Source organism: Octodon degus, unplaced genomic scaffold, assembly GCF_000260255.1.
Source record: "Octodon degus isolate 3935 unplaced genomic scaffold, OctDeg1.0 scaffold00098, whole genome shotgun sequence".
NCBI lineage: Eukaryota > Metazoa > Chordata > Mammalia > Rodentia > Octodontidae > Octodon > Octodon degus.
The window spans coordinates 899,830-913,464 of record NW_004524674.1 but is presented as its reverse complement, the minus strand read 5'-3'; the positions used below and the strand labels follow the sequence as shown (position 1 = coordinate 913,464).

The 13,635-nt window shown below is 39.6% G+C and overlaps 1 protein-coding gene across 2 annotated transcripts in view; it reads left to right on the top strand.

Moving 5' to 3' along the window:
* Window positions 1–13,635, top strand: part of Ankfy1 (ankyrin repeat and FYVE domain containing 1) — a 71,569-nt gene that overhangs the window by 25,081 nt on the left and 32,853 nt on the right. For both annotated transcript variants that reach the window (XM_023723233.1, XM_023723234.1), the window contains 4 exons: window positions 3,422–3,545; window positions 5,466–5,615; window positions 6,018–6,183; window positions 12,524–12,728. In XM_023723233.1, the coding sequence (XP_023579001.1) occupies window positions 3,422–3,545; window positions 5,466–5,615; window positions 6,018–6,183; window positions 12,524–12,728 (645 nt within the window). The remainder of the gene's footprint in view (window positions 1–3,421; window positions 3,546–5,465; window positions 5,616–6,017; window positions 6,184–12,523; window positions 12,729–13,635) is intronic.

Genomic DNA, 13,635 nt, shown 5'->3' with positions numbered 1-13,635 from the left:
AAAAAAAAATGTAGGAATCTTTTCTTTGTTTTTTTGGTACCAGGAATTAAACTCACAGCCTCGTGCTTGCCAGGCAGGCACTGTGCTGCTGAGCTACTTCTCCAGCCCCTTTAATGTAGGAATCTTGATAGTTTTGGAATGCCATCAGTGGTTTAGTGAAAGGAAGATTTTTTTTTTTTTTTTTTTTTGGTTTATCAGGGAAGTACTCTTAACATTAACATGCAAAATAAGTTAATTTAGTAATTTTTCTTGATGATAAAAGCATAGTACATATTCATTGTGTGGTATTTGGAAAATACAAAATTATGTAAAGAAAAGATAAGTCATCTATAACCCAGCCCTGGTTTCCTTTATATTTATTTTTCCTTTCAGTAATTCTTCTGTTTCTTAGATACATATGGGATTTGATAGGAAAACTGAACCAGGGTTTGTGGGAAGCTTAATTTGTACTTTTAAAATTAGGTTTGTTGTGTTTGTGCATCTGCATGCTTTCTATATTGAATAGAATCTAAATTTTAAAATAAGATTACATGTTTTTCAGTTGTATAAATCATATCTCTTACTACTTACAGCCTATCCAAATGGCCTCCGAAGGGAAAATGAAATGCTTGCCACTTTTAACAAAAGCTATGTCCTCATGAAACATGTTAGAATTTCTCAGTGGCATGTCTTTCGGCAGTAAAACAGAAGAAAAGGGATTTTCAAACCCTCAGCATTTGTCTATACTAAAGTGCTTTGTAAAGTAGTTCTACAGTGGAGTGTGACTCCCTGAGATCATGCAGTGTTTTAGGCTCCATGGTGTTAGATATTAGGATGGCAGGACTGTATATCTTTGTGTATAAGTGCAAGAGCTTCATATATCTGAAAAGGGGATTTTTCTCCTGAGATGGTCTGATTTTGTGGCTAAGGTCAGAGCAGCTTTGTCAGTCATTGCTGTGATGTGGTATGAGATTGGGGAAGCCAATAATACAGAAAACTAAGGTAAAGAATAGAATGCTTTTGTATGAAACTTACATTCTTACTATAAAAGCTTACACTGTAGTAAGCTTGATTTATTTATTTATTCATTTATTTGTTGTTGAACTAGATTTTAAAAATGTGGTGGGAGATGTGGCTCTTTGCACCAGATCAGCAGTGCTGAGCAGAGCACTCATGCACATTTCTTAGCGGAAGTGTGTGCCCGTTGTTAAGCACCAGGTGGAGAAGGGGCTCCATGGCTGTGTTCTCACTCCTGATTTAAGGTCTTGTGAGCTTTGAAAGTTTGTTCTTTGTTCTTCCCAGGTCTTTCTCAGGTCCCTCCTTTCTCTTCTCATCTCCACTGGTCTTTCTCCACTTCTTTTACCTAAAGGTCACATGCTAAGGTTGGAAATTTACCTTCTAGTCAGTTATTTATAGTAGTACTAAAATAAATTAATATTAGTTATTAAATTTTGAAGTTGACTTACATCCCTTTTCTGTTTTTCCCTAGGAAAGGAATGTCAGGCCTTAGAGAAGGAGAAAGGCAGAAAAGAGGGTTACTTATCGTGCACCTCATGCTATGCTGAATGTATTTTTTTCTTTCTCTTGAAAAGCAAAAGAGCTGGGCATGGTGGTGCACGACTGTAATCTCAGCACTCTGGAGGCTGAGGCAGGAGAATCATTGCAAATTTGAAGCCAGCTGGGCTATGTGGTGATTTCAAGGTCAGCCTGAACTACATACAAGACCCCCATCTCAAAAAACAAAAAAGAACAAAAGATTTTCCTAAACCCCTGGAACACAATATCATGTTTATTTTACAGAAGAGATAGGCAACAGAAACACAGAGTTCAAGTAATTTGGATCTCAGCTTGGGTCTTTCTTACCTTGAAGTTCTTGTGCTTACTTTATTACATTCTGTCTTTGTGAGTAGAGAAAAGTTTTGATGGAGGCTGTAAGACAGAAGCAACTGTGAGGTATGAGGGAATATTCCGAATAACATAGCAAGCCTTTGTTGATTTGATTGAATCTGACTTGCAGGGAGATATGGAAGCAGGGGAGATGAAGGACCCGTGTCATGGGCTTCTTTGCCTATAGGCCTAAGTAGTGGGAGGCTCACTAAGGTCTCCAGTAATTCTGGAGTAAAGGAATCCTGCATCTTTGCACTTGCCACACCTAAGCTAAGATGGTCTTGTTTTGTGCCATCAGAGGCCTGTTTGCCTGTGTGCAGTTTTTCCTTCTCTGAAGTAGTCCATGTTCTCTTCTCTGAGGTAGCCCTTCTGAAATTTTGAATCTTGTTACCTGGCTTTTGGCCAGTTTTTATAGCCAGTTTTTCCCTTTCTTGGCATACTGTGCTCTGACTCTTAATTGTTTCTATATATTATAGATTTTTTGGATGGACTTTCAAAATAGGGCTTTATATATTGAATTACAGTTCATAGACCATACAAGTTTGCTTTTAAGGAGGCATTAATTTATTGAGCTCTGCTAATAGGAATACAGATGTGTCCCATATGATCAAGTGTCAAAAGTCTGAAGTTAATCTATCATTGTGTTAGATTTTAAATTCCCCATGGATCACCTTGTGATTTCCTTTTGGATCGATATTATCCACATGACTACACTTGTAACCTTATTAGTTGACTATAGTTTTGTCCTACCTATTGACTATTCCTCACCTCATGGCTTTGCTCAATAAAACACCCTTAAGAAGTGAGGTTGGTTTTCCTAATGGTGTTTGTAAATAGGATATCAAGTCCACATCTTGTACAGCAATTAACCACTAAGAAGAATGTATGCAGCGTGTTAGTTATTGAAACTGTCCTAGCGATTTGATTTGAAACTGTCTCATTGCTATCTGTTTATCAATAAAATTATGAAAAAAAAGAAATTCCATTCAACTAAAATAAATAAATTAAAAAAAAAAAAAAGAAGTGAGGTTGGTAGGCCCTCTTCTGTTCCTCTTAGAGAAGCTTGCTTGCTTTGAATAAATGTTTCCTACTCTTAAAAAATAAATAAAATGACCTCTGTATATGATTGGCAAGTTTCATGTGATTACTTTTGAGGCAGTGGGAGTATTCTCAACAAGTTTATTTGTAAGTTATTTTGATTTTTAGTAGAATTGAGCAAAACAATATAATGGTCAGGCATGGTGGTACATGCCTATAAATCCCAGCATTTGGGAGGCTGAGGCAAGAGGATACTGTGTGTACAAGGCCAACCTGGAGTATATAATGAGTTGGAGGACAGCCTAGGCTTCATAGCAATACCCTGTCTCAAAACAGAACAGTATCATAATGAAATTCTAATACTTTTAAAATATGGGAGCCCAGCTGTAATTAATCATAGCCACATAACCTCATACTTTGTACCATAGCAAGCTAGTACACAGATTATTGCTTTCATTTGTTCACTTACGAATATATTTGTCTTAATAATATTTGCCTCATTAATGTTCTCTTACAGATGTGAGAAGGGTGTTATGTCTCTGGTGAATGTTAGGAACTGCATTCGCTTCTATCAGACTGCGGAGGAGCTAAATGCCAGCACACTGATGAACTACTGTGCGGAGATTATTGCTAGTCACTGGGTGAGTGAGAGGTTGAAGCCCTCTCGTGGGCAGTTGGAAGACCCAGGCGTGAGGCCTGCTTCTGTGGACAGTCACTTCTCTGGTGCCTCGCTTTCTCTTGTTACAGGATTAAAGGATAAGTAGTTGGGTTAGATGATCTGTGAGACACTCTCAGTTCTGCAAGTCTGGTGGTTCTTCGGTTTCAGAATTGGAGGAGGGACAAGAGGGCAGACCTGGCTCAGAAACAGGATCAGAAGGAGGGGTCACCTGCTGTCCTCTTCCTTTTGCAGATGCTGCAGCCAAGCTGCAGAAGTAAGCTGCCTCTGTTCCAAGCAAGCCTGGGTGGTCAGAGTGTCAGTTCACACTGTCTTCTTTTTGAGGGAGGCAGGAGGTTGGTTTTTTGAGATAAAATCTCTCTGTGTAGTTCAGGCTAGGCTTGAACTCACAGCAATCCTCCTGCCTCAGCCTCCCAAGTGCTGGGATTATAGGTGTGCACCCCCATACCCATCTTATAGTGCCTTCTTGCTTACTTTTTCAGGTAGAGACATCATTAAACTTAGATTTGCCTTTCCTGGCTTTTATTTAAAAAATAAGTTTTACATTTCTTTGTTGTGTTTTACATTTTTAAAAAATCAAGGCTTTGTTTGTTTGTTTGTTTTTTTAATTTTGTTGTTTTTTTTTAAACATTTATTTATTTATTGTGTGTGTGTGTGTGTGTGTGTGTGTGTGTGTGTGTGGCCAGCTCAGCCCACCAGGGGGCGGGGCTGGCTGGCATGTGGTGCTGGGGGATTGAACCGTGGTCCTTGTGCTCTGCCAAGCTTGTTCCAAGTAGGTGCTTTAGACCACTGAGCCATCTTGCCAGCCCCTTTTTTTAATTTTGAAACAAGGTCTCACTATGTAGTTTAGGCTGGCCTTGAACTCACTATATAACCTAGCAGGCCTCAACTTTAGTAGTCCTTCTGACTCAGCCTGGAATTATAGGTGTCCCCCTGTATACACACACAACTGGCCAGGGCTATGATTTTATATTAGTTTATGTGAATTGTTTGATATCCAACAATTTTGAGGAAAGAATCTTAGTATTTCAGAAAAGAACTGACCTGTAAAAAGTTGGAATAGGACCTGGACATGGTAGCACTCACCTGTAATCCTAAGTAGTGGTGAAGCTGAGCCAGGAGATTGGCTACATAGAGAGTTGAAGGCCAATCTGAACTACATAGTAAGATATTGTCTCAGAAAACAAACAAACAGAAAAAAAAATAGGGGGGAGATAATTAAAATAGGAGTGGTAACCTATCTCTGTTGTTAGGTAGAAATAAAGAGATCAATAGAGACAGCTGTGACTCAATGGAGCATTGTTTGTGGAAGTTCTGGTTTTTTTGTTTTTTTGTTTTTTTTGGTTTTTTTTTTCCTGGTCTTTTTGAGGCAGCTCTGCAATTTAGGCTGGGCTTCAGCTCACTTTGTAGCTCAGGCTGGCCTGGAGCTCACAGCGATCTTCCTGCTTCAGCCTCTTGAGTGCTGGGGTTACAGGCCTGTGCCACCGTGCCCCACCTGATTAATTTTGTAATTTCCTCCTTGGTAGGCTTCAGGAAGGCTCTTGCTTCTTGTTGAATGTGAGTGGTCTCATGCTATTGTATCTCACTGAGAGGCACAGTGCTGGTATCTTAAGAATGCAGACATGGGAGATAGGCCTTTTGGTTCCAGATCCTAACCAACTGTTCAGTTGTGTCCCAACTTGTGCAGGCCCCTTAGCCTCTGTGTGTTTTGCCATCTTCTATAAAACAAGGATGATAGTAGGACTATGTAAGTTTTTTGTGGGGTTGACTAAGAAATGGTAAGCCTTTAAAGTAGTACCCAACATTCACATGCTTAAGGCTGAATAAATGAGTTGTTATTGTTCATATTTTATCTGTTTGGCTTTTCACTGTTTTTAATCACTAGGATGATTTGCGAAAGGAGGACTTTAGTAGCATGAGTGCTCAGTTATTGTACAAAATGATCAAATCCAAGACAGAATACCCATTACATAAAGCTATCAAAGTGGAAAGAGAAGATGTGGTCTTCCTTTATCTGATTGAGATGGATTCACAGGTACTTCTACATTTTTTTTTATTATCCAAAACTAATGCTTAGTTTTTCTCTACAGTGCTCTTCATTCCTTCTGAGTTATGACTCGCACAATCTTTAATGTGTATGTTTCTTTTAATAGCTTGCTCAAGGAAATCCGGGTGTCTGTTCTGCTGCTCAGGCTTTTTCCAGTCTTAGTGCATTGCCCAATTCAAAAGCTACTTCCACATTTTTCTTTTTTTGGTACTGGGAATCCAGCTCATGACCTCACACATGCCGGGCTGGTACTGTGCCGCTGAGCTAAATCCCTGGGCCACCACATTTTTAAATAGTTGATTTAGCAGTACCTGACTTTCAGGGTCAAGGTGAGAGAAATTAAAACAGGTTATAATTTGTTACTCAGTGTTGACTTACCTGTATTTGCAGCTCCCAGGGAAGCTGAATGAAGTGGATCATAACGGAGATCTTGCCTTAGATCTTGCACTGTCACGACGACTTGAGAGTATTGCCACCACACTGGTTAGTCATAAAGCAGATGTAGATATGGTAGACAAGAATGGCTGGAGTTTGTTACATAAAGGAATCCAAAGAGGTAGGAAGAAACATACCTTACACTTTCTTTCCTGTGGGCAATATTTTTTATCTGTGTGGTTTTGAAGACTCTCTTACTCAGTTCCAGAAATTCCCAAGGGCATCTCAAGTCTATACTTGTAGGCTGTGTGACTTAAAATTTGTGGGCATTGGGTCAGAGGAGGGACTGAAGACCTATTGCCTGTGCTTGTTAGTTTGGCTGTTGATAGTGCCAACAGGGCCTGGGGAAGAATAGTAGAAAGATGGCCTTTGAGAAGAAGTATCTTTCATGTGCAAACACTTGATACATTTACTTGTTCATTATCACTTTTCTAAGAATTGTGCTAGGAAGACTAAACTTTTTAATCCCAGCATGGTTATGGAAGGAAAGTAAAAAATCGTGCAAGTTTAGGTGTATTCTTGGATTCAGTTTTCACAGACTAGACTTCTGACATGACTGAGTGATAGTTTTATTTGAATGAACTTTTTACTGTTGTGGAGGCCAGTCCAGTCTAGCATCCAAGAGTGAATGCTAGACAAGCACTCTACTGCAGAACTGCATCCCTAGCCCAGAATTAATTTTTCAAGTTGGAAAAATAGAGGACCAATTTTTGTTTTGATTTTTCCATGACCTTACTAATTCATACATCTCCAGTGAATCTTGTTTAATTTTGCTGTGATATGGTGTTTGTTTGTTTTTCTTCAGTTTTTTGAAACAGGGTGTCTCACATTGTAGTGTAGGCTATCCTTGAACTCACTACATAGCCCAGCCGGGCCTTGACCTTCTCCCTCAGCTCCCTGAGCACTGGGATTATAGGCATGTGATGTGACGCGCGACCACACCATTGTGGTGTTCCGTTTTGACAGAATGAGAATGGAAAGGTAGAATTCTTATGGGAAGTGAAACCTTTCAAAAGTGTGGAAGTCTTCATTTTGTAGAGAGATAGTTGGTTTAATGAAACATTTTGCCATGACCACTTATGGACAGCAAAACGAGAATATACTGGCTCACCACATCTTAACCATGTTTAATTTTAGCTTTCTGATATGCATTATGATTCTACTATTCTCTCTGATATCTTTGCCATTTACATACAGGTTGCCCTTTGTTGGTAAATGTTGTACTTCATTGTTGATTTTGTTGCAGCTGTGGCTTTCTGTCCATTGAGGGCAAAGGTTTTAGTATCAATTTTTTTTTTTTTTTTTTTTTTTTTTTTTTTGGTGGAACCAGGGATTGAACTCAGGCCCATGCGCTTGCCAGGGAAGCGCTTATTCCACTGAGCCATCTCCCCAGCCCCAGTATCAATTTTTTTCTAAGCCATGTGTTAAAAGTATTAGTTTAAGCCTGATGTGGAGGTGCATGCCTATAATCCCAACACTCAGGAGACTGAGGCAGGAGATTTACTGTGAGTTCAAGTCTAACTTGGTCTACAAAGCCAGCCTGAACTGTGTACTAAACCCTGTCTCAAAAGGAAAAACTATTGAGTGTGTTGACTGGTAGGATGGAAAATTTTGCTCATTTTTGGGGAGGAAATCCTTAGAGCATGTCAGCATCAAGAGCAGATGCCATTTTCCCAGGCCCCACTCTGCGCTTTGCAGTCACTGTGTGCTCAGCACTGGGTGTGTATTCTGTGGGGAAAGTTGCTACCACATAGGGAATTGTTCTTTCCCCTACTGGTTAGTGGCCAAGTGTTTATTTTGGAAACAGATATACTTGTTAACTGAAATTTAACAATTTGAGAATTATGTCCCTTTACTCTCAGGGAGTTAAATTGTTATGCTTGATGAAATTGTTTATTAAACATTTTGGTGATTGCTTAGTTACCAAAATTGCTAAGAAGTAGTGATACTTTTTTAATTATTTTTTAATTTTTTTAGTGAATTTAGGACAGGGTCTGCAAGAGTCTACAGGGTCTCACTACATAGATTGGACTTTTAGTGATCCTTCCATTTTCAGCCTCCCAAGCGCTGGGATTACACCATGCCCTGTCTCAATTGCCCTCTCAGCCTCAGGGGTGGAGCCAGCATGCCACGCTGGGGATCGAACCTTCGCCACTACACTCTGCCAGAGCACAGGCACTTTAGTCCGCTGAGCTGTCTGGTTGGCCCTAGTGATACATTTTTGATACTTATTTTCAAATAATTTTATCTTCCACTCAGAATTTATGAATTGTCTACATTATGTGCTTACTCTATGGACGTAATAAACTTGATTGTCCCTAGTTTTGGAGAGTGTGGCAAGGTGAAGTAGACAGGCCGCCGGCTTTTCAGAGTGGATGTGGAATTTTGAATCCTGGGCCACGCGTTTACTCTGGAGATAGTCATTTCACCTCACAGAGTCTTCTTTTCCTCAACTGTGAGGTAGTAATGATTTCTGCTTTACTGAGTCCTGAGGAGGGTAGAAAACAGTACTAGTCCTGCAGTTATGGTGGCTTACTGCTACTGGTGAAGTCAACTTGCTGGCTTTTGTTTTGCCCTTGCCTAGCTTTTATTTTTTGCCCAAATCAGATCCAATTCTTGTAGAAATGTTTATTTTTTCTCCTTCAGCTTATCAGTCTGTGGACCTGCTTAAGTGAGTAAGTTGAACAATACAGTAAGTTTAACTGTTAACCTTATTTTAAATTCATTGTGTTAGGAGTGAAGGAATGTCTTTAATATATGAGATCTAGATCTAGTTCTGGGATTGAAGTAGAATCTGCAACTGAATAATGGTTATCCTACTAATTAAATATGCCAGTCTTCAAAAGGATTCAGTATGCAGCCTGTACCTTCGAGTCTGCGAGAGGCATGCTCATACCCAGAGAGTTATCTCCTTCAGTTAACCTAATCTGGATAAGGTGTAGCCTTGTTTTAATGAAAAATATAATTTTCTACTTGTTAAACTGTAAGGTGGGCAGGAGAAGGACTTCCCCAGATTTTATGTTTGTGATACAAATGATTTTAAATAAACTTAAAAAAAAAACCAAACTGTAAGGGTGGGCCAAATAGCTCAGTGGATTAAAGTGCCTGCAAGCAGGCACAGGGGCCAGGGGTTCAATTCCCCAGGCCTGCCATGCTGGCCCCACCCCTGGAGCACACTGAGATGGCAGTTGAGACTGGACGTTGTGGCACGGCCTGTAATCCCAGCTCTTGGGAGGCTGTAAACAGGCAGATCACTACGAGTCCTGTGTAGTAGTGAGACCCTGAACACCCTGTAGATACTTCCCTAAAAAAATACTAAAAAATAAAATTAAAAAAGAACAGACTTTCTCTTCTTCAATAAAGTTAATGGAAAAAAAAACTGTAATAGTGCCATCAGTGAATATCTCCCCTTCATCCTTTCCTTTCCCTGTTTTGTTGTTTTGTTTTTGTGGTCCTGAGGATTGAACCCAGGGCCTACATTTCCAGCCTCAGTGAATTAGTTACATAGGTGCTGTTGGCCAGTTGTTTTTAGTAAATGTGAAAACAGCGCCATCTATTGGATGAGCATGTAACATAGTATTTTTCTATGGTGGTACTGGGGATTGAACTCAGGCCTCATGTGTACTGGGCAAGCCCCACAGCCCTAACCGTTTTACAATTTTGTTTGGAGACAGATCTCATTAAGTTGTCCAAACTGGCCCCAAGCTTGTGATCCTCCTGCCTTAGCCTCCTGAGTAACTGGAGTTACAAAAGTACACCTAGCTGGCTGTATTCATTGAATAATGAAGTTTTCTGGCTATGCCCTTAAATTTTCTGTTAGAAGCCTATATTGAAAGAAAAATTATATGGATTTAAAAATTTTAAACTTTTAGCCCAGCATGGAGGTGCATGCTTGTATGTAATTCCAGCACTTTGGGAAGCTGAGGCAGAAGGATCACCATGAGTTCAAGGCCTGCCTCAACTATATAGTGAGACTGACTGACACACACACACTCTCTCTCTCTCTCTCTCTCTCAAATAAATAAATACATAAATGCATAAATAAATAATAAAACCCCCAAATTTTAACTTTTCTGTAGGAACATTTTTATGTGGAGAAATTACTGTAGTAATGCTTCAGTTATCTGGCATTGTTGGTGAACAAGGTGATAAAGTAACTGGAACTTCTAAGCACCAAGCAGAGTTGGGTTTTTTTTTTTTTCTTTTTTAAAATGTTTTTTGGTTTTTTTAAATGTTTTTTAGTGCCAAGGCCTCGAGCATGATGCATGTGCTCTACTATGACCTGTATCTCCAGCCTTAGCTATTTTTAATAGAAATCTTTCTAAACTTTATTACCCATTTCTTTATGCCAGAAATTTTGGTGATGCTTCTTTTATTTTCTGTTCCTTTTGTTGTTGTTGTTATACAATTTTGATGTTGGTTGTTTCTTTTCTCTAGCTTTTTACCTGCTGGACTGTTTTGTTTTCACATGTAACATCAGTAATTTTCCATTTTTCTCTCTCATCTCTTCTTCCCCTATTTCCCCTGTCCCCTTTCTTGTTTCCTTCCATCCTTTTAAAATTTTTTATTTTATTTTATTTTAAAATTTTGAAACAAGGGTTCACTGAGTTGCCAGTACTGGCCTCAGACTTGTGATCCTCCTGCCTGGACTTCCTAAACAAGAATTACACATATACCACCACTCCTGCTTAGCAGTGTTCAATTTCTAATAACTTCCAAATAGCTTTTTTTTGTGTGAGATACATATGAGTTAGAACAGTTTACCTTTGGATCTTACTAATGAAGTAAATCTAATCTAAAATCTGTCTTTTAAAAAGGCTTAGAATATGAAATGTTTGTTATGCCTTCTGTCCCATTGCAGCCATTGATAGTTTTTTTCCTGTACTATATCCTTTTTTCTGTGCAGCATACTCACTTTGTCTTCTGCATGTGTGGTATCCTGTATGTACACTTTTTCATTTAAAAATGGGAGTAGAAAAATAAAAATATTTTAGGAGAAAGGGCTGGTAAGAGAGGTCTTAAGTTGCCTGGTAGCATAAATTGATTCGAATTAGAACCATTTTGTTAAGGTGGAACACAGTAGTCCTGACCGATTAACCCATTTTCTTCCCAGACATCTCCCCAGGGTCTTGTGGGTACAAAATATACACACGGCTCATTTCTGTCTCCTTTCTGTGTGGGAGCTAATTGGTGTCACCTGGAGATTAGTGAGCACAGTGACCTAAGTGAAAGGGTGCACATTTGTCTCTAGAAGCTTTCTCTGTTTATTATCTTTGATGCTTTGTTATTCTTACTTGCTTATGAAACATCACTTTATATATGGCTAGTGTTTTTCATACTTTAAAGTATAAATAGAAATAAAGCCAAGGAAGGTTGAAATTTATTATGGTGTTTGTTTGTTTGTTTGGTACTAGGGATTGAACTCAGGACCTTGGGCTTGCCAGGCAGGTGCTTATGCCACTGAGCTATATCTGTACCCAGCCCTTGGATTTTAATCTTAGAGCAACTTTAATTAATTTATCTTTATCCTCCTCAAAGCTAGAAGCATACTTTACCGGGCTTTCTACAGTATTTTTTATTATAAATTGCCACTCATGGCTTAGTTCTGAATTCAACCATATTTTTATGGGACCAGTCTAGAGTTAATATTTTCACAATTGCATACTTGTAATATCCTTAGATAAACATAGTTCTTATTCTTTTATCAACATTTGAAACTTTTTTATCATACAGAGAAATAGTCAAACTTGGCAAATTAAATTACTAAATTATTCTATGTAAGTTATTCAGTCTTAATTTGAAATTGGTAGATAGTCCTGCGTAAAATCTTATACCTAAATACTCTGAGTATTAAGGCAAGGGAAGGGATTCACAGAGAATCCCTTGTTGTCCTCCTGTGGTCAGGAAGTGGGAGCTAGAAAAAGGGAGTAAGAGAGAAATTATGCTGAGGAAAATCTTGGAAGCCCATTTTGAGGTGACTGGAAGATGCCTGTGAATCATAAAAGAAACCTCTGCCCCAGTACTAGGGATTGAAGCCAGGGAATGCTTGAGCCCCAGGGACTGTCAGTCCTCTTTACTTTGAGACAGAGTTTCATTAAGTTGTCCAGCCTGGCCTTGAACTTGTGATTCTTTTCCCTCCATCTTCTGAGTAAATGCAGTTACAGGCATGCACCACCACCTCCAGCTTGGGAGCCTCGTATTCCTAGATAGTATAGGGTTATTGAGGTGAGGCAGCAGGACAGATGCCACAAGTAAGAAACTGGGTGAAGAACCTTTTGAGTCGGAGTTTGTACTCTATAATCTCAGTGATGAATTCCCACTGACCTGTGTCCTAGGAATTCCTTTAGACACACTGAATTTTTCTTCTTTTTTGTGGGTATCAGCTGCTTCCTTTTGAGGAAAGCCAGAATGGCTTGTCCAGACTGTTATCATATTAGTGTGTCTTGCTCTTTCTTTTCAAGGAGATGTCTTTGCCTCTACTTTCCTTATTAAGAATGGGGCCCTCGTCAATGCTGCTACATTAGGGGCTCAGGAGACACCGTTACACCTTGTGGCATTGTACAGTTCAAAGAAACACTCCGCAGAGATGATGTCTGAGATGGCACAGATTGCAGAGGCCCTTCTGCAGGCTGGCGCCAACGCCAACATGCAGGACAGCAAGGGCAGGTGAGTTGGGAACCAAGAGGCTGTGTGCCTTTACCTCTAAGCTGAGAAAGATATTTCATGGTAGCACATAATTGCTGTATAAAGTGTTTGCATTAATTCATTCTGGTGTTTATTGAAGTCACAGACATTTATGTATCATGTAAATGCCATGATTAAAACATTTCCTTCCTGGTAAACTGAAGTCTTTGAATTTCTAAATCATCTGTTGTTTTCATGTTGGATAGAACCAGAGTGGTCATCTCGTCACTTCTTCTGATGTGTTCTCTGGCATTTCTGTGAAGTATAATTGAAAAAATTTCTTATCTTAAACCCAGTTGTACCTTGCAGACACCTCCTTGCTGCCTTTTTCTGTTGCACAGTCCTTCATATATCTGACAGTATTACGTTCTTTTTGCCCCCTCCCATGATTCAGTTGAGGTTCCATGTGGTCTAGAATCTCAGTTAGGGCTTCCTGTGTCTAGGACAGCAGTGTGAGAGGCCCTAAGGCCCCTTGAGCTAACTGCATCCACAGCCACGGAGGGAACTCACTTAGCATCGTAGCTACTCAGTGTTTTATATCTTTAGAAACTCTCAACAAGAAAGAAGGCCAGCCAATGTAATGCACACTTGTAACCTCAGCACTCCAGAAACTGAGGCAGGAGCTCCAGGGAGCTCTAGTCCAGCTGGGAATACATATTGAGCTCAAGCCCAGACTGGACTGTGTAACAAGACCCTGTCTCAAAAAAAAAAAAAAAAGTACTGGCCTCAGCCCTGGGGTGCACTGAGATGGAGACAGACTGGGCATCACGGCACACACTTGTAATCTCAGTGCTTGGGAGGCTGAAACCCAGAGAATCACTATGAGTCTAATCTCTGTAGACCCTGTACTGAAGACTTCATTTTCTTTTTTATTTTTATTTTATTTTAT